At 39.1% G+C, this 27,000-nt stretch overlaps 1 protein-coding gene across 1 annotated transcript in view; it reads left to right on the top strand.

The window, feature by feature from the left end:
- The window catches only part of pth1r (parathyroid hormone 1 receptor), a 133,956-nt gene extending 107,950 nt beyond the window's left edge, over positions 1-26,006 (top strand). The window contains exons 6-13 of the mRNA XM_067453218.1: positions 7,449-7,635; positions 8,983-9,136; positions 11,791-11,851; positions 12,067-12,133; positions 12,354-12,448; positions 15,012-15,153; positions 15,256-15,297; positions 21,481-26,006. Coding sequence (XP_067309319.1) covers positions 7,449-7,635; positions 8,983-9,136; positions 11,791-11,851; positions 12,067-12,133; positions 12,354-12,448; positions 15,012-15,153; positions 15,256-15,297; positions 21,481-21,834 — 1,102 coding nt within the window. The 3' untranslated portion in view covers positions 21,835-26,006. The remainder of the gene's footprint in view (positions 1-7,448; positions 7,636-8,982; positions 9,137-11,790; positions 11,852-12,066; positions 12,134-12,353; positions 12,449-15,011; positions 15,154-15,255; positions 15,298-21,480) is intronic.
- The last annotated feature ends 994 nt before the right edge of the window (positions 26,007-27,000 follow it).

Here is a 27,000-nt window from a genome sequence, read left to right as displayed (position 1 = left end):
AGGGGACATATTCTGCTTTTGTCCATCTTCACCTTTCTTTTAGTGTGTTATGTTGCTGTTTAAAGGGTTAGGTCACCCAAAAATGAAAATTGTGTGAATAATTACTTACCCTAATGTCGTTTGACACCTGTAAGACCTCCATTTATCTCTGGAACACAAATGAAGATATTTTTCTTGAAAAAATGGCTCCTATGGCTCAGAAAGGCTTTCACTAGCCACGTTTACATGCACACTTTTTGTCATTCCGATTAAAATCATTCGGATTGAAAGATTTATTGGACTGTTTACATGAGATGTTATCTAAACCGATCTGGTGTTTACATGTGCTGACATTCAATAGCAATCATTTTGTGACATGCCGCATCAAGGGGGTCGCACTGTCGCACACCGGACGCGAAGAGCAGCCCGTCTCTAAAATTCAAACATATTGTTTTCAATGAGTGTAAGCACACCGGCGGCAGTATTCGGAAGTTGTTCAAAATCCTGCCGCGCCACGAGCGCCATTTCAAGATTTTAGATTACATTTATATTCTATTTCCCTCAAATCTGATTTGATCTGATCAATATACTGATTTGACCCTGTGCTACAAGATACACCCATCGTGCAGCTCTTCTGTCAGAAGTCATTCAGAATTGAGCTTGCGCGTATATAATGTGCACATCCGGCGTGAGATCCTGAGACGCGACGCTGAGCTTCAGTCCGGTGTGCGACCCGCTTCCATCAGAAATGTCGACGCTTTCCTCTCCAGCAGCTGGAATGCGTTCACGGTTGCAATAGCAACTCTCAACGACCACCAGGACTTATATTTTATAAAAGCTATTTATTTGTTGTAAAGTGTAATAATCATCTCAGAAAAATAAATTCTTCTGTCAGGCGCAGTTGAAGTAAAAAGTGCCTGGGACAAACGCTGTCAAGATGAGAGGATGTAGCCAGGCTATGTCTGTGTCATAAAGCCAACATTATCTTCATAACTTATATATAACTTAATAAAAAGTTCAACTTTACCCCTCAGAAAAATTAACTTCCCTCTCTTGTCAGCATTCGTTGTGTTATGAGCGCGGCGCGCGCTCTTCAGTGGTGAAGGCGCGTGCTGTGTATCACGTCATATAAGGACGCACACTCAAAAGTAATCGGGTCAGGTCATTTACATGGTGAACTTTTTCATTTGATCGGTTAATGAAAAGGTTTATCCCACCTCAAACTGATTACAATTTCATTCGGTTTGGGCATTTTTATTCTGATTGAGGTGTTTATATGGAGCATTTTCATTCGGATTTGACTTTTAAACCGATTACAGTGCTCCATGTAAACGCGCCTATTGACGCCAATGTCATTTCCTCTCTCAAGACCCATAAAAGGCACTAAAGACGTCATTACAAAGTCCATCTTACTACAGTGGCTCTACAATAATTTGATCAAGTGATGAGAATAGTTTTTGTACACAAAAAAAGTATTTCATCAAATTATTGTAGAGTCACTGTAGTGAGATGGGCTTTGTAACGACGTCTTTAGTGCCTTTTATGGGTTATGGGCATTTATGAAATGACATTGTGGTCAATAGAGGCCTTTCTGAGCCTTTGGATTTCAACAAAAATATCTTAATTTGTGTTCTGAAGATGAACAGAGGTCTTAAGGGTGTCGAATGACATTATGGTAAGTAATTAATGAGATAATTTTCCTTTTTTGGGTGAACTAACCCTGTAGTCTCTAGTTTTGTTCGTGTAACCAACACGTCACAATATTCCTCATTTAAATAATTCATACGCAGAATAAAGGGGTGTTGCCTAGTTGAGTTAGTTAGTAGTGTGTTGAAACTGCCGGTTATGGTAAGGGGCGGGAAATTTTCCCAAACACAGTGCTTGACCAATCGCAACATATTGCTCCAGCTGACCAATCAGAGCACATTGTGGTTTTCAGAAGGAGGGGCTTTATAGAGATAGGAACTAAACAGAGCGTTACTGACAAATTGGGAAAAGAGGAGCTGCAACAACAGAGAATATGGGGAAATAATCAACATTCAAGCAGGAACACCAATATATAGTAATTATGAACTTTGTGAAAGGGCATGATATAATATGAAGTTGCCGGTATGTGCTTTTATTTTTTCATAAACATGAGCAGAAGATTTTTTTGTTTAAAGAATTTTATTACTGAAACTGTCACGTTTTGTGTATGAATAGCTTTACACAGTAATATGTTCTGCTCTTGTTTCAAAAATGATGCACAATGGCTTTGAGGGGATAATGTTTTTGAGTGTGTGTACTTTAAAAACTAAAGTAAAACTTTGTGCTTTTATGTGACTAAAGCAATCAGATTTCCAAATGAATTGCATCAAATGAATGTTCATCTACTAGTTTCACCCAGTGTGTGCTGGCCCTTTTTCAACATTAAGACATATGAGTGCATTTATTACTTTTGCGTTCAATCGTTCCATTTTCATTACTAATTAATGCAAAGAGGTTCCCTTCGTTATTTATCCAGCGGGCTTACTCAAATAAAGGGCCGGGTCGTGTGCGGAACGAGCCGCTGACAGGTACCAGATTAGCTTGACTCGGCTCCAGTGCTCCGTGTTTTTAAGAGGCAGCCCATTGCCTGGGCACCCGGAAATGCAGGTCAGGAAAATGACTTTAATAAGGGCTCGTTTAGGCTGCTGCTGAAGCACTGCCAGCCTTTCCATGCTCTGCACTCACAGTGTCAGCAGTATGGTCTCAGGTGCATGGGCTCCAGGACATCAGCCATGCGGCACAGCGACTCTCAAACATTACCTCCAGTGTCTGAGGCACGCACCACACAGATCTGCTCTCTGGAACCTCCCGATCAATCACTCCCAAAGGGATGGTGGTTAAACAGCAGTTAGTCTAATGACGAGGAGGCAATTGATTCCATGCAGTCGCCTTAAAACTCTCCAGAGAAGAGGGAAGAATAACAAAAATAAACCCAAATGGTTTCACATTTCAACATGGGACTGAAATGAAAATTTGAACTCTGCTTTTTAGTGAGAAATTACATTCTCTGAATTAACAACAATAGGAATAGATACTGATCACACAAGAAATGACAATAATCAATTATATGGCTTTTGCAATAGAATTATGGTCACATCTTTTGGTAATGTTTTAGATTGCGGCCCGGAAAGTACTGCATAATTAAAGTGAACTCAGAGCATAACTTTCGGTAATTATAGTGTAACTATAAAGTAAGTATGTGTAGGTATATGGGAAAAATATTTAATATTGGGGGAATAAAGGGGTAACTATCAGGAAAATTAACAAATTATTAATACTGTAAGTATTTTTTAATTAAGGGGTAATTATACTGTAAGTATTTTTTAATTAAGGGGTAATTATCGGTGTAGTTATGGGGTAGGTATGAATGTGCGGGCTTTAATTTAAAGCGGCTCTTGTTCTCCTCTTTTTTCATGTAATTACAGGGTAAGTACAATAAAAACACAAATACAATCTGATATCATTCAGAAACCTTTATTTAAAAAATGAAAAATAAAAACGTTTTTTTTTCTTTTTCTTTTTTTTTACAGATTTAAAACACATTAATTTCTCTTGCTTGGCTTCATCCTCCTCTTGTTCCTCTTCTTTTTCTTCCTTGCCACAGATTGATCTTATGAAGGGTCCCACATGTCTCTAGCTATATTCTGCAACTGTTACACTGAAAATACAGTGCACGCAGAAATGTCCTCACCGTTTACTCGTCTTTTACCCTCATGCCATCCGAGATATGTACGACTTTATTTCCTCAGATGAACACAGAAAAATAAATCATCTCTGCTAATTAAAACTCATTTGGGTCTCTAAGAGTTAAGGCACCAAACAGTACATACAGCAATAACTACAGTCACCACCCATACGATCCCAATGGATGAATCAATGACTTCTGAAGTTAAACGATAAGTGTTTGAAGGAAAAATAACAATATATCGCATCCAACCAGCAGTCATCTGCGTGTGCATGCGAGGGTTGATTTCACGCTTGACTTAACTTGAAGCGTGACATGCGCGTGCCGAAAAACTGGTCATGTGGATGTCTGATGCTGTCGTTTTTTTATTTTATTTTTATTCTTTTAACAGTATACAAACAATAACATAATTTATGATAATAGCAATTAGAAACAAACAAGAATGAAATACAAGAGACACTAGTTCTTGAATGTGTTTCAGATGAAATATGCATGACAACGTCATAAAAACCTGAAGCACCTCATGCACGCGCTGGTAACAGCTGATCGGATATGAAACGATTACTAAATTATGACAGCATTTCTTGGTGTACTACTTTTTCTTTTAATTCAAAAGACATGGGATTCATCCTAACCTCTATCAATAGAAATAACGAAAATGAAGAAGAGGAAAAGAAAAGAAAAAAAAGGGACTAAATGTGCCTCTTTCTGTCAGGACAGGTTTATTTTAAAAAATAACACACAAATAATTGTTATAAATCTGTTTTGAATTAAGTTGGTTTTCAAATAAATATTTATGAGATATCAGATTGTGTATGTATTTTTATTGTACTTACCCTAACTACATGAAACAAGAGGGAAACAAGATCCACTTTAATTTACAGCCCGCACATAAATGCTTACCCCATAACTATACGGATAATTACCCCTTACTTAAAAAATACTTACAGTATAATTACCCCTTAATTAAAAAATACTTACAGTATAAATAATTTGTTAATTTTCCTGATAGTTACCCCTTTATTCCCCCAATATTAAATATTGTTCCCTTATACCTACACATACTTACTTTATAGTTACACTATAATTACCGAAAGTTATGCTGTAAATACACTTTAATTATGCAGTACTTTCCGGGCCGTAATCTAAAGCATTACCCATCTTTTATATGTCAAGTTTATGTGATAAAAACCTAGGGATATAAGGATATACAGTTAAATACATGTATATTTTACCAAACTAAAATATATTTTTCTTTCTTTTTTAATTGACCATAGAAATTATTTGATTTTAGTATTAGTAATTTATTTTTAATTATTATTATTTCAAAGTTTGGATGTAGATTTCTATGACCATTTTAGTTACTTTAATTTTTGTTTTGCCATTTTTTTATTATCCCTAATTTTAAATCATCATTTTCAAATGTAATTTGTCCACGAACTCGCGAGTTACAATTACCAGATATATAAAAGACCTTTCCTACCTACCTACCTACCAGGTCTGTCTACTCTATTACGTCCTAGAAACCACACAGACAGTCTTGGAAAATCATGTAAATTTATACAAATTTAAAAGAGCATGGAAAGTCAATTTCTTTAGTCAATATAAATGTTTTTAGTTCTAATGTTTATTTAGATAAAAGTACTGTGTGTGTGTGATGTCTATATATTTTAAAACCCATATACAATATACAGCTACCAAAATATAATATCAGAATTTACAATAATAATATTGCAATATCTATAAATAAATTTGGGGTTGAATAACACGCTAAGACCTTAATTAAATATTTCCGAATTTAATTCTGTAGAAAACTATCTGCAGCTTATGCCACCCATGAAAGCCCTGATTTTCCACTCAACTGAAGTTAATTGAGATCACAGAAAAAAGGCAAATCAGTGCAACAATCACTATGTTTGGATTATCAAAGACGCCGCCTGAGAGAAGAGTTAATGCTTAGCAGGTTAAATATCTAGTCCTGTCTGTGATCCAAGTCCTGTAGTGTAAAAAGTGTTTTGTTTGGAACTGACATCAGCAAAGACAGACAGTTGTTTACTGTGAAAAGAACAGCAATTACTATGTGGACCATGGAAAAATCTGCAGGATGATGGAGGTGAATTTGGGTGAACATATTGGTGGTATTGCCCCTTTTTTATCTGCACTTCCTGTTTACGATATTCTCATTTGTTTGATATTAACATGATATCAATGTTTCATCTACACTGGTATATTCCAACACCGTTATACAGTCAAGGAAAAATCATTAGAATTCAATGGTCAGAAAATGTTGTAACCCTGCCTAAGAGCCTCCAGAATATCTGACAAGTAACATCTTAGAACACCCAGTAAACCATACCAAAAATCATAACAGTAATCTTATTTTTTAAAATATCACTAAACAATTTGTGGTGAACGTCTGGTGTTGGACCAAAGCAACAAGCACCCACAATCATTTTTGTGTGGTTCTGAAACAATTTTTTAAATTGTGCACTTATAGTACAGAATGATCAGTCATTCTCATGAGTTGCTCTTGTTTGCTATTGATTGCTTTCTGTGTTGAAAGAATGGTCATTTTGGTGCAGACATTCCTGTCCTCTTAGCCTGACAATCCAGACCCACATCAAGGTGTTTGGTCTGGGAACTCGCCATTGACAGGGCTCAGTCTGAGGGGCGGGATAAACGATTGTATTTCAAACTCGTTCCCTCTGCACGCGATAGGATAGCGGTACAACCAACCAGAGCAACGTGAAGCGGAGCTCGTTGATAGATTAAACTTTCGCCGCATCCGATCGTGTGTGTGTGTGTGTGTGTGTGTGTGTGTGTGTGTGTGTGTGTGTGTGTGTGTGTGTGTGTGTGTGTGTGTGTGTGTGTGAGCCTGTTTATGTGGTTTATGAGGACACAAATTTGTATAACTACATGGGTATTACACTGGTATTACTCTATAAATGTGGTTTATGAGGACATATCAAATGTCCCCATAATTCAAATGGCCTTAAAAACATACTAAATTATGTTTTTTTGAGAAAGTAAAAATGCAGAATGTTTCCTGTGATGGGTAGGTTTAGGGGCAGGGGCAGTGTAAGGGGATAGAAAATGCGGTTTGTACAGTATAAAAACCATTACGCCTATGGAGAGTCCCTGTAAACCACATAGACCAACATGTGTGTGTGTGTGTGTGTGTGTGTGTGTGTGTGTGTGTGTGTGTGTGTGTATTGGCAATAATATATATATATAGTGTATAGTCAAATATAACTATACACAAATATATTTCTAAGATATGTTTCATACATACATACTTTAAAATACGGATGACTTCTCAAAAGACCAGACTGCAACTGGAGGAGCTATTCCTTAATAGACTTGCTCCGGTCAAACTAGTTTGAGAGAGTGTAGACAAACTGAAGGGAATTTGGGTAACACATGCTTGCAATTTTGTTTTTATAGCTTACTTTTTGAGCCCTAGATTTTCAACATTTGTGCTTTCTGAACCCTTTAAATCCAAAGAATGTGTTATAGTCAGCGGCAGACTCATCTGGCCCTAATTAAGATGAGGATTGTTCTTGTTGCCTCTGTGAAAGGCTATTGGAGAGCAACCAAACAAATACACACACAGCTCCAAGTATCTGCTATTGCATACAGATCTGCAGTGTTCTGGCCTCTGATTCCATTTACCTTGATACCTCAAACTTCTTACACCTAATTACAATACGGCACCTGTTTGACCTCTTTTCTCTTTCTCTGTGTTTTATTCTTTTAGGCGGCTGCACTGCACCAGAAACTACATCCACATGCACCTGTTTGTATCGTTCATGTTGAGGGCCATTAGTATATTTGTGAAAGATGTGGTGTTGTACTCCGGTGCTGCGTTGCAGGAAATGGAACGCATCACTGTGGAGGATCTCAAATCCATCACAGAAGCCCCTCCTGCCAACAAAACCCAGTTTGTAAGTGCAGCACGCGCACAAAAGTTCATAGCAGAGGGAACTCACATTGTGTTGTTGCCATAGTAGGCGGGAGTGCCGTTATCATCTGAAAGCATTCGTTGTTGTCGTGCCACTGTAGCAATTTCCACATAAATGTGTAACCTGGAAACAGGGATTTCAATTTAGCTTTATAGGAATTAAACCATGTAATATATTTAGTTTTTAATTAAACATAATAATTAAGACTGTTATAGTAACTATGGTAGTTACTTGTGCTCATTATCAGGAAGATTATGGATATTCTCTTTTAGCATGAATATGGGTCCCAAGATTAGGATATAATAGAGAGTTGAGGAAGAGTAAGCAGTCGCCCTGCAACCACCAGCTCCCTTGATTTCACTTTTCATTGCATCAGTAGCTGACACCTTTCTCCAAAAAGCCTTATGGCCTTACACCATTCTCACACTAGCCAATGGTGTTTGATCATGCCAATTGGAGGTGGCTCCAAACGCAGACTGTGTACATGCCCTCTTGTTCATCACTGGCTGAATTTGATTATGTACACACGTATTATGTTGTGTCAATTTAAAATGTTGTAAACTCAGTTTCCTGAGATGAGGGAACAGGCCATTGTGTACTGTATGTTGGCCATGTTATTGCGCTTGAACTATCAGGTGTTCAAGGTCTCGTTATTCCTTAGTCAAAAGATTCAGAGGGTTTACTGTGTTGCACCACTGTACCACATAGGCTGCAAACTGCCTCCATTTGGCATGCTTAAAGGGATACTTCACTGCTTTTTCATATTAAACTATGTTATTCCCTTAACTAAGACGAGTTGACACATACCTCTCTCGTCTCAGTTACACGAATAGTTGAACGATCAAGTATGGTGACACAAAATAAAACGTGGCGCTTTTCTAAGCGGATTAAAAAGGAGAACTATAATGTATGGCGGAATAGCACGTCTGAGAGTACTTCGACTCGGCGCAGTAAAAAGTCATGGCTGAAACATCCTCCCTCACATCTCCCCCTCCCCCCTATTGACAGAAATGAGAGAGGGAGGGGGAGATGTGAGGGAGGATTTTTCAGCCGGGACCTCTTTACTGCGCCAAATCCAGGCGGAAATGGAACCAGAGTAGTGTAAATACATTACTTTGTGTAGAACAAATGCCAAGGTGATGCATATCTCCAGAAAGTAGAGACTCTAAGCTTTTAAATGGTACCACATATGACATTATATAGCTCTTCCACAGACATTTAAAATTGAAAGTAAACACATGACAATGTTATTCCTGACCCTGTACAGGGTCCATGGAGTTTAAGTGGCTAATCAATATGTGCTGAATCGATTCTCCTTTATCCTTCAAGATTGGCTGTAAGGTGGCTGTGACGCTCTTCTTGTACTTCTTGGCGACTAATTATTACTGGATTCTGGTGGAAGGCCTGTACCTGCACAGCCTTATCTTCATGACCTTCTTCTCAGACAGAAAGTACCTCTGGGGGTTTACTCTGATTGGATGGGGTGAGTTAACTTGTGCACATACATCTCCTAATTAACACTAGGACGTAATTATTCAGCTTCTGGCTACAGACACTGAATCATGCCCGAAAGTTTTACTGCTTTCTTTAGACATCTTCTCTGGTTAATTTGAAATAAATAACTAATTGGGCTATCAATTGGTAAATCAAATAGATTTTGTGATTGAATGGCAATAGTTGCTTTGAAGTATTGCTACTTGTTTCACAATGGCATGTGCTGTATCTTCTGGAGACGGCAGCAGACACGTTTGTGAATATACTTTGGACTCCACGGCTCCTGCATTGTACACACTGTGCGGAAAAGTTGGACATGCACAGCGCATACAATGTGGATGCTGTGGAGCTGAGCCACTTCTCTGTTGCTTAAACCAGGGTTGCAGAGCCAGGGCTCAACAATAAGATTTTTATTCTGCTATGCCAGCTGGGGAGAACAGGGCACAATCTAACGCTTTTTGCGCTTTTCAGTTTGTGTAAATCCACTTGGGATTCAGAGTATTTATTTTTTCCCACATTAATTGCACACATGTCTAGTACAATTATGTGGTTTTGCTTTATTAATACAGTGTATTAATACCATACTTTTTCTTGATTTACTCCGAAAGAATGGAAATGAAATGTGACAACATGCCCCATAGGTGGGGTACAGTGTGACATGACCAAAAGACAGCTTTAAATGTTATCTGAGCTAATCAAAAAATATGCAAGACAAACTAAAATATTTTGTCAATTATATACAATTATTAACTTTTTAAAATAAAATAATGGCATTTTTTAATCATCAAAAATATACAGATTTTTGAGTTTGACAACAAACACATCGCTAAATACAGCTATACAGCATAGTTCAAAACATAATAATAGTGTATAATTTCTGATATAAGATTAAAATAATATCAGATTTGCCTTATTTTAAATAAACTTAAGTAAGAAGTTTACTTTTGCTATGGTAAAATAAAATGTTCAGTGTTCATTGGAATAAATGTTCAGTAATATCTTCCAAAGATTTTTTTAATTTTGGCAACAAAATAATATCAATATATAATAATACCAAAATAAATGGCAACTAGTAAATACACAAATTTTCTTCCTTCTGGCATGTGTGGAATGTTTTAAACCATGCGCGTTACTACTAACCCTGCGGTAGGTCGTGCCCCTCGTTCCCCTACTTCAGCTTTACATTCTGAGGTAACACTTTGGATTAGTGAACACATATTCACTATTAACTAGTAGTTACTTGTAATGCGTTATCCCCAACACTGGTTATGTTTAAGTCTTTGATTAAAGTCTTTTAAACATTCACCGGTTCCTGACTCATTCTTTCCTAAACAAAGAACTGTATGAGTCTACACTGCTTAGCATGAATATTACAAGCATATTGGTTATTTATTAGTACTTATTCTGCATGACCATATTCTAGGTCTCATACCCCACACCTAAACATAATCACTACAACAACCGCTTTTCTTATCATCAATAAGCAGTAATTAGGAGTTTAATGAGGGAAACTTGAGTTACGTAATCAGATTACTTTTTCAATTAAGTAACGCACATGACTTTATTTTCCCAATTATTGACTGACCGCTTCATTGCCTCCCAATCCAAATCCAAAGTGTGAAGTAAACATGTTGGTTATTGTAGTTCTAGGCTTAATGTGAGTGTGCATTTACTAAATCTCATTTGCACAAAATAAACAATTCAGTATTCCTTAAAATTAATAAAATCTGTAAAACAAAAATCAGAATACTATGCAAGCCCCCAATAATTAAATATGTTAAATAAATCAAATATTTGTATCCATTTAATCTCACTTTAATGACCAATGTACTTACTGCTTACTTTTAATGAGTTAGATTGTTTATTTATTGGTGAAGTGTTACCTGAGGCTTATTATCTACTTTTGGTGTGAAAGGGTCTTTACATTTGCTCAAAAATATAACTTTTTTTATATAAAAAAACAAGCCCAGCCCAGGTGAAAAAAAGTAACGCAAAAGTAATGTAACACATTACTTTTCTTAAAAAGTAACTAAGTAACGTAATTAGTTACTTTTTAAGGGAGTAATGCAATATTGCAATTCATTACTTTTTTAAAAGTAACTTTTCCCAACACTGCACATAACAAAACGTAAACAAAACATAACATAAAATCCAGGCCTTGTCCTCTCTCGTCCTTCACTGTCGTCGCTCCTCCTTTTATGCTCCCATCACTCCTCTGTGAGAGATCCGAGACCGGTGTAAGGTGCAGCTGGCGCTCATCATCCCCTCGCCCTGCTCGTCACAACCAGCAACTAGTTATTAGTAAATATATATTCCCCAATCTAAAGTGTTACCCACTTAAGTGTTACCCACTACTCTGATATATATTCATGCTTTAAAATATATACATAAATATATACTTTGTTTAATTAATTTGCAATGATAGATACAGCAAAAATGTAAATAATATAACAGATGCATACATTCATAAATAAATCATACTGGCATACAGTATTTTTTTCTTAATACATTTCATCCAAGACTATCAAAATTGAAGGCCATTCTTATTAGCCTGGAGTGCTGTGTAGTAATAATAATAAATCCATTTGTCCTTCTGTATGTTGCAACTGAAAAGTGAAGTTCACTGAATGTTTCACTGAACAGGTGTTCCTGCGATGTTTGTCACCATCTGGGCCAGCGTGAGAGCAACTCTTGCTGACACAGAGTAAGTGTTTGAGCTTGAATCTGTGTCCATTTATACAGGAATGCAGTAGTAATTCAGCTTGTCTAACAAATCAAATATTCTATGCATGATAAGTAATGCATGCACATGCAGGACATTTTGCGAAAGACTCTTGAAAAAACATGCTAGCTATGGATAGTATATATTAAATATTAATGAGATCTTTTATAGTGACTGATCTGGTTTATGATCAACAGGTGCTGGGATTTAAGCGCAGGAAACCTGAAGTGGATTGTGCAGATCCCTATTCTGACAGCAATTGTTGTACGTTTCCATAAGTGAAAATAAAGTTTGTGCTTTTTAGTACAGTAGTTCTGTTGACATTTGCATGATTAACTGATAAACATCAAATATTTGATTTATTTGCCTCCCATTTCCTTTCATGAAAATACAGTGTAAGAATCCTCCAATAATGCAGTTATTTCATGTGTCTATTATTAGCCTCAATTATGATCCATTAAATGAGTGTATTTTCCCCCCAAAGGTAAATTTTTTGTTGTTCCTGAATATAATCAGAGTCTTGGCAACAAAACTTAGAGAAACGAATGCAGGGAGATGTGACACCAGACAACAGTATAGGTAAGACTGTTTTTGTTGTTGTTGTTGTTGTTGTTGTTGTTGTTGTTTTTATAAACAACACATGTATACCTGTATTTATAGTATAATAATTTAAATGGAGATACATTTGTCATTTCAAAAAGTTAAGGAACTAGAAAATAATTCTAGTTATTGTTAGTTCTAAGCCATGTTAGTAGTTGAATAATTCAGTGCTTGCCAAACACAAGTCACTTCCTTTTGTAGTATTAGCGACAAACTATTTTCTTTATAGTATTGTTTGTGAACACTGTTACAGACAAATTAGTCAAATAGTATTGGTAACAGAGTTTGATGGCAACATAATTTTAAACCTTTTAGCCCAAAACTCCATCAGCACAAATACTAAAAGGACATGGCACTAATGAAATCATGATTAAAAGACCTTTAAACAACCCACTGTGTGATCAGTGATAAATTCTGTTTTCCTTTTGATATTGTGGTAACAATGTTGACGTTTTACAAAATAGCTCTTGGTGTAAAAACTTTTTAGATTTTAGATTAAATATTTTCTCAGAGAGTGCACACACACACCTTTACTTCAGATATGAGTGAAATAATTTCCTGTATACCACAGTTGTGGGAGAAAATTAGAACAATTTAAAGGCAAAGTATGGTCTGGTAAAAGAATTTACACATTTTTATAAAAACACTTTTTTAAAACAATTCAATGTTGAAGATTAAGGAAAATGATTATTCAGGGATTTTATAAATAGAATAAACAAAATATTACCCAAAGAAAAGTAAAATACAATATTTGGATTATACAGTGAGTAAAATTAGTATTTGAAAGCCTGTTATTTTGCAAGTTATCCCACTTAGAAATCATGGAGAGAATCTAAAAATACAAATCCAGAAATCACAATATATCCTCCTCCACACAGATCTTCTCTAGATAAGTCAGGTTTCTGGCCTGTCGCTGAGAAACACAGAGTTTGAGTTCCCTCCAAAGATTCCCTATTGGGTTTAGGTCTGGAGACTGGCTAGAACACGCCAGAACCTTGATATGCTTCTTACAGAGCCAATCCTTGGTTATCCTGGCTGTGTGCTTCGGGTCATTGTCATGTTAGAAGACCCATCTTCGATGCTCTAACTGAGGGAAGGAGGTTGTTCCCCAAAATCTCGCAATACATGGCCCCGGTCATCCTCTCCGTAATACAGTGCAGTCGCCCTGTCCCATGTGCACAAAAACACCTCCAAAGGATGATGCTACCACCCCCATGCTTCACAGTAGGAATGGTGTTCTTTGGATGGTAGTCATCATTCTTCTTCCTCCAAACACGTTTAGTGGAATTATGACCAAAAAGTTATATTTTGGTCTCATCTGACCACATGACTTTCTCCCATGACTCCTCTGGATCATCCAAATGGTCACTGGCAAACTTAAGACGGGCCTGAACATGTGCTGGTGTAAGCAGGGAAACCTCCCGTGCCATGCATGATTTCGAACAATGACGTCTTGAGTGTATTACCAACAGTAACCTTGGAAACGGTGGTCCCAGCTCTTTTCAGGTCATTGACCAGCTCCTTCCGTGTAGTTCTGGGCTGATTTCTCACCTTTCTTAGGATCATTGAGGTGAGAGGTGAGATCTTGCATGGAGCGTCAGTCAGACGGAGACTGGTAGTCATGTTTAGCTTCTTCCATTTTTTAATGATTGCTCCAACAGTGGACCTTTTTTCACCAAGCTGCTTGGCAATTTCCCCGTAGCCCTTTCCAGCCTTGTGGAGGTGTACAATTTTGTCTCTAGTGTCTTTGGACAGCTTTTTGGTCTTGGCCATGTTAGTAGTTGGATCATTACTGATTGTATGGGGTGGACAGGTGTCTTTACTAATTTCGGATAATAAATGGAGTGGAGGTGGTCAGAATTCTAGCTGATAAACAGGTGTTCAAATTTGCAGCTGTATCATACAAATAAATAGTTTAAAAAAAAATAATATATTGTGATTTATGGATTTTTTTTTTTTTTTTTAGATTATGTCTATCACAGTGGACATGCACCTACTATGACAATTTCAGACCCCTCCATGATTTCCAAGTGGGAAAACTTGCAAAATAGAAAATAAATACTTATTTTCCTTACTGTATAATGATACATGATGGGGAAAAAATACATGATCAACTATATGACACTTTTTACAGAAAATATTATATTGTTATGTAACAGTCCATGAGAATGAGAAACAAATTGTTAAAATAATTAAAAATAGAACCATTTGAAAAAAATTATGATTTTGGACACCAAATGTACCTGCAAATATAGAAACACACACACGCACGCACGCACGCACGCACGCACGCACGCACACACACACACACACACACACACACACACACACACATCTTACATCTTAAGGTCATAATGTTATGCCTGATTGGTGTATATTATAAATGTCTCTACTTTTTTCAATCAATTTAATGAATCATTGCTCAATTAAAGTGTGTTACTTTCAAAGAAAAGAAGAAAAAAAAACATACTGACCCCAAACTTTTGAACGGTAGTGTATATTTAAATTAACTTTGGTTCTTTATCTTGTTTGTGCCCTATAGAAAGCTGTTAAAATCCACCCTGGTGCTCATGCCATTGTTTGGTGTTCACTACATCGTGTTCATGGCGATGCCCTACACAGAAGTGTCTGGGGTCCCGTGGCAAATCCAGATGCATTATGAAATGCTCTTTAACTCATTCCAGGTAAAACTTCTAACTTCTTGAGATATAGATGATTGTACATAGACACAAACCTATTTTCCATAACTTGCATCTTTATATTTAAACTCATGCTTTGTTTTCCAGGGATTCTTTGTTGCAATTATATATTGCTTCTGCAATGGAGAGGTAAGAAGGAATTTCTGAATTTCTGTACTTCTGTATCTCATAAATTTGTTTACCTAAAACATAAAATATGTTGTTATTGTTGCATACTGTATAAGTACAGGGTGAGTTCATGTTGACTGAGACACTTTTTTCATCTTAAGTGCAGGGTTCCTACGGGTTTTGGAAAAGTATGGAATTTGATTTGATTAATTTCCAAGTCTGGAAAAGTATGGAAAAAATAAATCAGAGTATGGAAAAATATTTATGTTTCCAGACTATTGTCCCTATTTCATTTTATAAATATAAAATTAAGAATTTCTAAATGTATATAATATATACACATTTTTTCATTCCATTTGGATCAATCTACCACATAGACAGTAAAAAAAAGATTAGGTCCAAAAGTTTTATGTAACATATAAATATAGTCATACGCTTTCAATAGGTTAGCTACAGTGCCTTGCGAAAGTATTCGGTCCCCTTGAACTTTGCGAACTTTTGCCACATTTCAGGCTTCAAACATAATGATATAATACTGTAATATTTTGTGAAGAATCAACAACAAGTGGGACACAATCATGAAGTGGAACGAAATTTATTGGATATTTCAAACTTTTTTAACAAATCAAAAACTGAAAAATTGGGCGTGCAACATTATTCGGCCCCTTTCCTTTCAGTGCAGCAAACTCTCTCCAGAAGTTCAGTGAGGATCTCTGAATGATCCAATGTTGACCAAAATGGCTAATGATGATAAAGAGAATCCACCTGTGTGTAATCAAGTCTCCGTATAAATGCACCCGCACTGTGATAGTCTCAGAGGTCCGTTTAAAGCGCAGAGAGCATCATGAAGAACAAGGAACACACCAGGCAGGTCCGAGATACTGTTGTGGAGAAGTTTTAATGCCGGATTTGGATACAAAAAGATTTCTCAAGCTTTAAACATCCCAAGGAGCACTGTGCAAGAGATAATATTGAAATGGAAGGAGTATCAGACCACTGCAAATCTACCAAGACCTGGCCGTCCCTCTAAACTTTCAGCTAATACAAGGAGAAGACTGATCAGAGATCAGCCAAGAGGCCCATGATCCCTCTGGAGGAACTGCAGAGTGCAGTCGTATACTGCACAAATCTGGCCTTTCTGGAAGAGTGGCAAGAAGAAAGACATTTCGTTTAAAGATATCCAAGTGTTGTTTAAAGTTTGCCACAAGCCACCTGGGAGACACACCAAACATGTGGAAGAAGGTGCTCTGGTCAGATGAAACCAAAATTGAACTTTTTGGCAACAATGCAAAACGTTATGTTTGCCGTAAAAGCAACACAGTTCATCACCCTGAACACACACCATCCCCACTGTCAGACATGGTGGTGGCAGCATCATGGTGTGGGGCCTGCTTTTCTTCGGCAGGGACAGAGAAGATGGTTAACATTGATGGGAAGATGGATGGAGCCAAATACAGGACCATTCTGGAAGAAGACCTGATGGAGTCTGCAAAAGACCTGAGACTGGGACAGAAATTTGTCTTCCAACAAGACAATGATCCAAAACATTAAGCAAAATCTACAATGGAATGGTTCAAAAATAACCATATCCAGGTGTTAGAATGGCCAAGTCAAAGTCCAGACCTGAATCCAATCGAGAATCTGTGGAAAGAACTGAAAACTGCTGTTCACAAACGCTCTCCATCCAACCTCACTGAGCTCCAGCTGTTCTGCAGGAGGAACGGGCAAACGTTTCATTCTCTCGATGAGCAAAACTGATAGAGACATACCCCAAGCGACTTACAGCTGTAATCGCAGCAAAAGGTGGCGCAACAAAGTATTAACTTAAGGGGGCAGAATAATTTTGCACGCCCAATTTTTCAGTTTTTGATTTGTTAACAAAGTTTGAAATATCCAATAAATTTCATTCCACTTCATGATTGTGTCCCACTTGTTGTTGATTCTTCACAAAAAAAATACAGTTTCATATCATTATGTTTGAAGCCTGAAATGTGGCAAAAGGTTGCAAAGTTCAAGTGGCCGAATACTTTCGCAAGGCACTGTATATACACAAATCCGGCGAAACACGGAAGTAAAGCATCGCCGCCATTACTGCGTGCCTTGCTGCTAAGGACTTAGAGCAGTGCGTACACTAAAACACTTCTCAAATGAGGTTAATAGCTTAACAATGACTGATTATCCCCTCATGTCATGTTATAATAGCCTACTTTTTTTCCCTAATAAATTATTTTTATTTTTGTTACGAATGCATTTACTAGTTTTTCTCTTATTAGTATTAAGAGCTGCTCCCTCAGGCTATATCTTTTCTGTATCCTATTTCGAAGAAGTTGATTTTATGCAACGATATTTGTTTGTAAATCTTGATACTTTCAATAATAATAAAATAAATAAATTAATAAATAAATAAACAGCAGCGTGCGGCAGTAATGCACGACGCGCTGTGATAAACGTAAAGAAAACCACTTAAAGACAGAGAATAATTAAAACATACGTGTCCATTACAAAGGGACCTAGTCACAATTAGACATATATGAAACGATCAGTTACAAAAAATATGGCCTTATTAAATCAGCACGTAAACTTGCGTGACCTACCGATGTGCTCATGCATGTTCACAAGCTGCAATAAATAGCCATGACCAGTTGTAGCAATAGAATACATGTTCCTACAGGCATAAGATTATTTTATTAATCATCTGGCATGCGATGAGCGTCAGAACCTAAACTACAGGGCATGAGTTCGGGATGGATTGGCTAGATACTGCATCCCTTCATCACAGATCAGCCACTGCGTATGAATCACAGTGTCGTGAGGTTTTCAGGCAGTGGACTCGTACCATAATCTGTCAGTAACAATAGAGAAAACTACAAAGTTACATTTGTGTAATTGTGACTTAAAGTCCCTTTGTAACAGGCACGTATGTTTTAATTATTTTCTGTCTTTAAGTGGTTTTCTTTACGTTCATTTGATCCTTTATCATTTACAGCGCGTCGTGCATTACTGCCGCGCAGTACTGCTCTAAGTGCAGCATAAGTCCTCATAACTGTTCGTTTTTTCATGTTCTTAAAACGTGTTTGTGTAAAACAATTCCGTGATCACGGAAAGCAGGGCCCTAATATTAGCAACACAGCTCACAATGACAGTGTTCAGTTTTATTGCTGTCTTAATTACATTTGGCAGACGCATTTATACATTAATACATCCTGTTGTCAATAAAATACCTTTCTGTAAGTTTTGGCCACTGCCTGACATCATCTACCCAATGTTCCCTTTCACCAGACATTTTATTTAATGTGCAGGATCCGCTTTCATTGAAATGTCATTAGAGGACACCGGCAAGTATCACACCGTCACGCACTTCGCAGGCACGCAGTAATGGCGGCAGGCAAGATGGCGGCGCCCATAAAGTTTGCGGCGGATTTGTGTATAGGTTCATAGGTTATTTTATGTAAGTCCTGCCTCATGGACTTACTTCCTGTCTAGCTACTTTCCTATCCTAATAAAAGGCAAAAATGCCAATATTAAACCTTTAGAATGTAACATACCTGTTAGCAGTTGAATTTTAAAACAATTTATCAGAACAAGTTAAATATGGTTGGAAAAATCTGTAGGGAAGTCTGGAAATTTGAGTCTGGAAAAGTATGGAATTTTGAAATGAAAATTGCGTAGGAACCCTGTAAGTGTTATATTCTAATTTATTACACGTCTCTGTGAAATACTTGATTCTGATCGGTCAATCGCACATTCCAGCAGTGTGTTATTCCCAGATAACAACCGCCAAAGTTGAATAACACCATTCATCCGGGTACTTGATCTTGACCGGTACTACTTATATGCTTAACGTGTCACTCCGCTGTCGTCGACTGTCTGGTGCCATCGTATGACTGAAACACTTGACCACCACCGGTTACAATGAAAGAAGACTTCAAGGTGTTTTACTCATGATTTTACACCCTCGAGTCATCCTAGGTGTGAATGACATTCTTCTTTCAGACGAATAAAATCTGAGTTATATTTAAAAAGTCCTGGCTATTCCAAGCTTTTTAATGGCAGTAGATAGCTCTCTTTTTGAACTCCATAAAAAAGGCATCTGTCCGTCAAATAACATGCGCACCGTTGGGTTAATAAAGGCATTCGTCGATCGCATGCCATATTCATTTTTTGGAAAAAGTGTTGAAAGTGCCTCTGCAGTTCAAAAGGCCGTACGTATCTTGAATTGCGAGAAGACACTTTCAATACTTTTTCAACGGAAGGCAATCGGCCAGAGCTTTAAGTTTTAAATATGGACATTTTTCTTACATAAAAGCAGCGATTCGCTTCAGAAGCCCCCAGAGCCGTGTGGAGCACATTATTTGACGGACAGATGCATTTTTTATGGACTTTAAAAACAGAGCTACATCGAGCCTACTGCCAAAGCTTGGATTAGCCAGGACTTTTTAAATATAACTACAATTTTATTAATCTGAAAGAAGAATTTCATATACACCTAGATGACTTGAGGGTGAGTAAATCATGGGCTCATTTTCATTTATGGGTGAACTATCCATTTCAGCATTAATTTCAACATATATGGTAAAAACAAAAAAACAAATCTTTTCAGCAATAGATAAAGGCCTAAAGCAATTTTAAACAGTTTTTCTTTCCGAACGCTTTGCGTAAGAGCTAATAAAATATTTAAACTCAAGACAATATTTTGTGTCTAATTTACTTGAGACAAGTAGCTGTGAAATAAGCGGGATAATGTAACTTCAGCCGGTTGTTAGCGCAGAATAAACCCCTTACTTTAAGGGTCTCAAACTTAATTTACTGGCCCGCTGGAGGTAGACTCTGTATCAAGTATTCCACACAAAAAAAACAAGATCACAACTGATCCAATCTTCTCAATCTTTATTATTAACAGTTATATTAACAGAACATGAACTGTTCCTCTGAATTTGAACATTCCTTTTTGAACATGAATGGTTGGTTCATAGGTTTCTTTTGCCTACTAGATTATTTTTTTTATTTAAATATAGCTTATGAATAGCTTTTAAATATAGAAATTAAATCATTATGTAACTGAAATAATAAATGTTTTTATTTTTATTTAAAATAATAGACTAATTTAAAGCAAGGTCATAACCAGGTCAAACAGAAAAGTGAACGAAATTCTAAGTCTAATTCTAGTTGGGAAATAATCTATTTGGGACTATTTGCAAACAATATTTGCATTAATTCGTATCTAATATATTATTAGGCCCGAGATTCTTCGCTTGAGTGAATAAATACATCTGCTGCTTATCTTTGAGTTCCTCAGTTGTCTAATAGTAGACTTTTAGTAAAATCGCCTCAAATGTTCAGTGTTATAATCCGATCTCATATAGTTTTCTTCTTCATTCAAATTTTCCTCAATGATTGTATATTAAGAGCATTGAAACCTTGCATTGTGTGTGCATTTGTGTGTGCATTTAGTCATGTGATTTTACCGGAAAGAATAGTCTTCCTCTGCAACGGCATTAAGCGATAGATTGACACACTCATCTGTCTGTCTGAAGCCCCTTTCACACTGCACGTCAGACCCGCAATATTCCCGGAACATTGCCAGGTCGCCCGGGATTGATTACCGAATTCGACCCGGGTGGAGACCTAGTAATATTGCGGCATTCGACCCGGGACGAGCGCTGTGTGAACAAAAGCCGAAACGAATGCCGCAACATGTGGGCTTGAGTGTGTGTGTGTGTGTGTGTGCGTGTGCGTGTGTGTGTGTGTGAAAAATGCACGAGTCAAAATAATATGAAAACCCCGCCTACTTTGATCTTTAATTTGATTGGCCATCTGAGCTCTGTTAAACCACATTCGTTTTAATTATCTGATCAGCCTCTGTTCCTGTCAATCATCAGTTTTAACCAATTATACTGCATGAGGGCCGAGCGAACTCGCTCTCTCTCACACACACACACACACACACACACAAATACACACACACACACACACAGACACACAAACACACACACACGAAGTGAGGCAGAAAGTGTGGCAAGTGCGGCAAACGCAACAACTCCCCAAAAAGATCATTTTCAGAACAATGCGCGGGCCTAACTGACACTAAACTTTGATGTCAAGTAGGGTCCACAAAATATCATCTTGTGGGCCGTTTTCGCGAGTTTAAGACCCCTGCCTTACTTACATTATCCCTTACTTATCCTCATTCTGATCACTCTGTAGGTCCAAGCGGAAATCAAGAAATCATGGAGTAGGAGGACCCTTGCTCTGGACTTCAAGAGAAAAGCCCGGAGCGGTAGTAACACATACAGCTATGGACCAATGGTGTCTCACACCAGCGTCACTAATGTGACCGCACGCGGCCCTCTGGCCCTGCACCTCACCACCAGACTGGGGCCCGTCACTATCAATGGCCACCGGAACCTTCCGGGATACGTCAAGAACGGCTCTGTCTCAGAAAACTCCATCCCATCCTCGGGCCAGGAGCTCCACATACAAGAGGAAGAGCCTTCGAAGAACTTCCAGGTGGAGAAAACCATCCCAGTAGTGGAGGAGGAAAGAGAAACCGTCATGTGACTTAATAAGGAGGACAAATGTTGTATAAAAAATGCTGAAGGATTAGCAAGTCCTTTGTTTCTCAGGATTTCCTCACAATTTGGCTTGTGGGACCATCGCAGATGTGTTGGAGACACAGACACTAACACAGTGGAGCAGATACCATCTGTATCTTTTAAATGAGCCAGACTGGAATCTTCTACAGGCACCGGGCTTCTTCACCAGCAGTATCTGGAGGATGAGGACAGGTTTTGGTTATGGTGAACACCCTAATATATTACACGTGTGTTTCTGCATTGTGAACTCTCATCTCCGGCACTTTCAGGTTGTCGTTTCCCCTCCTTAGATGAAGAACGGTGGGTCTGCTTCAGATGAGATGTCTGGCACTGTGGACCGTGAAGTGTAAAGTTAGTCTGGAATGATGCAACAGCCAGCAGGGGCGATCTTTGTATTATGAAAGCAGGTTTTGTTTGTAGAATGTGATATTTATGTCTCTAAGCCTTGAGAGATGTATCAGTACACTGCAAAAATAATACTCTTCCTCAGTGTTTCTGTCTTGTTTTCCAGTATAAATATCTCAGCATTACTAAATCAAGATACACTATATTGCCAAAAGTTTGGGGTTGCCTGTCTTTACATGTACTTGAACTTGAATGGCATCCCATTGTAATCTGTAGTGTTTAATATGGAGTTGCAGCTATAACAGCTGTTCCCTTTCAGTCGGTCACGTTCGACGTACGTCGGACTGACTGACGAATTGGGGATCACTTCTGGGAGCCCCTATCAGCTTCGAGATATAGAAAACGGAACAATGAACATTGGCGTGCGTGCTTTGCATATCGCACTCCGCCCCGCTGCGCGGGTATAATGCGGAAGCGATCACTACGCACTGTTGTCATTCACTTCGGAGCCGAACGGCGTTGATGAAGCATCTGACTGCCTTCTATCTGCGAGAGAGAGAGAGAGAAAGCGTGCAGGCGGAAATTGCTCTTGTGTTGGCCAGACGGCACAAGACAGCGCGACCGTGATCTCACTGCTGCTGAGAAAGCTGCTGTTTTCACAGCAAACTTGAGAAACTGAGCAAATTGCACTACACACACACACACACCACACACAGTTGGTTCGGTGGGCGTGTTCCTTTTCTGGTGAGAGCAGAAACAGGCTGCACACAAAACCTGTCATTCTGCCTCGGTCGATCCCTGGGTGCTTCAGCACTAAAAGAGCACATTTTCCTCACAAAAGAGCTACATGGGTGATGTCCCGTCCTTTTCAGGATGTCTTTCCAACTGTGCGTTTCTGGATGCGGTCGTTCCCTGTAGCCCGCCACCTCCTGTTGTGGAGTCAGAAGTATCTGAGGTCACTTCGCGCCACTCACATTCCGAGCCTGCTCAATCGTGCGGCCGACGAGCTCTCACGGCAGCCAGTGCTTCCGGGAGAGTGGAGACTCCATCCCTAGGTGGTCCAGCTGATCTGGGATCGCTTCGGGGCCGCACAAGTAGACTTGTTTGCCGCCCCGGACACGACCCATTGCCAGTTGTTTTATTCCCTGACCGAGGGGACCCTCGGCACGGATGAGCTGGTGCACAGCTGGCCCCGGGGCCTACGCAAATATGTGTTTCCCCCAGTGAGCCTTCTTGCACAGACACTGCAACATCAGTGCAAGGTCAGGGAGGATGAGGAGCAGGTCCTGTTTGTGGTGCCGTACTGGCCCAACAGGACGTGGTTCCCGGAACTAGTGCTCCTTGCAACAGCACCTCCTTGGCCAATTCCTCTGATGAAGGACCTCCTGACTCAGAGACGGGGCACCATCTGGCACCCGCATCCAGACCTCTGGAAACTTCATGTCTGGTCCCTTGACAGGACGCGGAGGTTCTAGGTGGCCTGCCACAGCCTGTGGTAGACACCATCACTTCCGCTAGAGCTCCCTCTACGAGGCACCTCTTTGCGTTGAATTGGAACCTGTTCATCCACTGGTGCTCTTCTCATCGAGAAGACCCCCGAAGATGTTCGGTCGGGGCCGTGCTTTCCTTTCTACAAGATGGGTTGGAGAGAAGGCTGTCTCCCTCCACCCTCAAGGTGTATGTGTCTGCAATCGCTGCCAATCATGAACTAGTAGAAGGTACTACCCTCTATACCCTCTTGGGACCTGTCTCTGGTGCTGAGTGCACTTCAGAGACCTCCCTTTGAGCCTCTGCAGTCAGTGGAGTTAAAAATGTCTCTAAAGACAGTACTCCTGATTGCATTGGCCTCTATCAAGCTGGACTACTCTCACATAATCCTGAGACACCGGCCTGGAAACGTGTCCAAGGTTCCCACCACTCCCTTCCAGGACCAGGTGGTGAGCCTGCAAGCGCTGCCTTCGGAGGAGGCAGACCCAGCCCTGGCTTTTCTCTGTCCTGTCCGAGCCCTTCGGACTTATGTGGACAGAACGCAAAGCTTTAGGACCTCAGAGCAGCTCTTCGTCTGTTACGGAGGACAGCAGAAGGGAAAGGCTGTCTCCAAGTAGAGGATGGCCCACTGGATAGTGGATGCCATTGTCTTGGCGTATGAATCCCAAGACGTGCCCTGCCCGCTCAGGATTAGAGCCCACTCCACCAGGGGTGTAGCCTCGTCCTGGGAGCTGGCTCGTGGCGCCTCGCTGACAGATATTTGTAGAGCTGAGGGCGACACCCAACACGTTCGCTAGATTCTATAGCCTACGTGTAGAACCGGTATCTTCCCGTGTTCTCACTTCCTATAGTCGGTAGCACCAAAGTGCCCGTTCTAGTGTCGGCTTGCTGTGCCACTCCTTTCCTATGGAACGGATACATGCGCTTATATGCTCCAGTCGAGTTCCCCAGTATGGCGAACCCTGTCGAGTCCTCCTCAACCCGCGGCAGTCAGACGTGGTGGAGCGTCTGACGCCAGGTCTAACACTTGTATGCATTGTGGAACTTGTGTTAGGCTGGGTTCCATATGTAGTGACCCCCACGGCGGTCCCATATGTGTACTTTCCACGGTACAGCTCCCTACGGCGAGCCTGTGTCTTTCCCTCTTCTGCCATCTCAGTGCTGTGACTGTCCCCCGCCCAAGAGGGCCGGGGCCACCCCTGGGACTCCCATATGTTGCGGGGTTCGATATGCAAAGCACACCAATGTTCATTGGCCCGTTTTCTATATCTCGAAGCTGATAGGGGCTCCCAGAAGTGATCCCCAATTTGTCGGTCAGTCCGACCTAAGTCTCCGTTCCCTCCTTCAGGAAACGAGGGTTAACTGCCAAACCCAGGCTTGTCCATCAGATTGCCAGACAGATAAGTGTGATTGGTTACTCCAGAGAACACATCTCCACTGCTCTAGCTAGCAGTGGCAGTATGATTTACATCACTGTATCCAATGCTTTGCATTGCGCTTGGTGATGTAAGGCTTGGATACAGCTACCCGGCCACGGAAACCCATGCCATGAGCTCTTGAGTCTGCAGAAACTTGGCGACTTTTGCACTCTGTGCACCCTTAGCATGCGGTGACCCAGCTCTGTGATTTTATGTGGCCTACCACTTCATGGCTGAATTGCTGTTGTTCCCAATAGCTTCCACTTTGTTATAATACCACTAACAGTTGATCGTGGAATATTTAGTAGTGAGAAAATTTTACAAATGGACATATTGCACGGTGGCAACCTATCATAATAATTCACTGAGCTCCTGAGAGTGACCCATTCTTTCACAAATGTCTGTAGAAGCATTCTGCATGGCTAGGTGCTTGAATTTATACACATGTGGCCATGGAAGTGACAGGAACACCTGAATTGAATAATTTGGAGGCTCCCAATACTTTTGGCACTATATTATACATTTACTAGAGAAGCAAAAAAGGCTCAAGATATTAGGATTTTTTTTCTAGTTTATTTTTCTGACCCTGTTGGCAGACGATTGTTTTTTGTTTTAAGCAAAAACTCTCAAAAACAAGACTTCATATCTGCTGCTTTTTAGATATATTTATACAGGAATACAAGTCAAACATACTTGTGAAGAATTTTTTTGTAGATTCGCCTAGTCTTGCCAAACGGTCTTTGTTCTTTTTGAGTTTGACAGTGCAATTCTCATTCTCTCGTTCAGTGCAAGTTTGCATTACTGCCAGTGATCATGAAGTAATTATTACATGTGTAAAATGTCAAAGCATGGTGTTACTACGACAGACATGTGTCTGTTTGTTTCATTATCAGGGTGATTTTTGGCTGCCTTTACCATTGCAATATATATATATATATATATATATATATATATATATATATATATATATATATATATATATATATATATATATATATATATATATATATATAGCAAATGTATCCCAACACTTCATAATACTGCCAAAAAAACTTGATTTGTGAGTGGTTGTTAAGGTGTTTTATAAGGTTTACTGGGTCTTGCTTAACAGCCCAATAGAAAATCTCTACAGTCCGAACGCTTGTTGTGTGTCAGTCCATGTCGTCCAAAGAGGAAGATCCTCAGATGACGTATCGTATGTAAGCAATAAAATGTCTCTCATTAACAAGCAAAATGATATGAGGTGTTGTTCATGTCAAGAGGGGATGAGTTTTGAATAGGCATTTGATATAAAAAGTAATTATTTTAATTCTATATAATTAAATGCATAGCAAATACAGAAGCATCGGATAAAGTCTATAATGAGGTATTAATGGTCTAATGGTATATAATGAGGTATCACATGTTATTATGCCTTTGTCAACACCCAGTGTTCCTTTCATTTTGTGTTTATTCTGTTAGTTAGACTGTATTTCAAGTGTCAGGCCATATAAAGAAGACCCCTTTTTGGAAATGAGTAAATGGACCAATAGCATCATGAGCTGTACTGTAAGAGTTTTCGTTTTCAGGGAATTATTGCTCAACATCAAAAGCGGCATTAGAGCTGCTCCCTTAATTCACTTCTATCATTATTGTAATGAATGAATGATATTTTTTACATCCTTAAAAATATGTCATTATGCATACGCTTCACGCCACTGTCTCGTATTACGGTTAGTCACTTCATCATAAAGTTTGTCATAATTTATACAGGAAAATTAAAATCATCAGATGCCAAATAACAATAATTTAATTTGTTTTTTACAGCCATAAGGAAGAACAAACTTTTTTTTTTTTTTTTTTTACTTGTATATGGGGACTGTTCTCAAAACCATTATTTG

Source organism: Pseudorasbora parva, chromosome 9, assembly GCF_024679245.1.
Source record: "Pseudorasbora parva isolate DD20220531a chromosome 9, ASM2467924v1, whole genome shotgun sequence".
Classification (NCBI taxonomy): domain Eukaryota; kingdom Metazoa; phylum Chordata; class Actinopteri; order Cypriniformes; family Gobionidae; genus Pseudorasbora; species Pseudorasbora parva.
The sequence above is the reverse complement of the archived record's forward strand: the minus strand, read 5'-3'. Positions and strand labels throughout refer to the sequence as shown.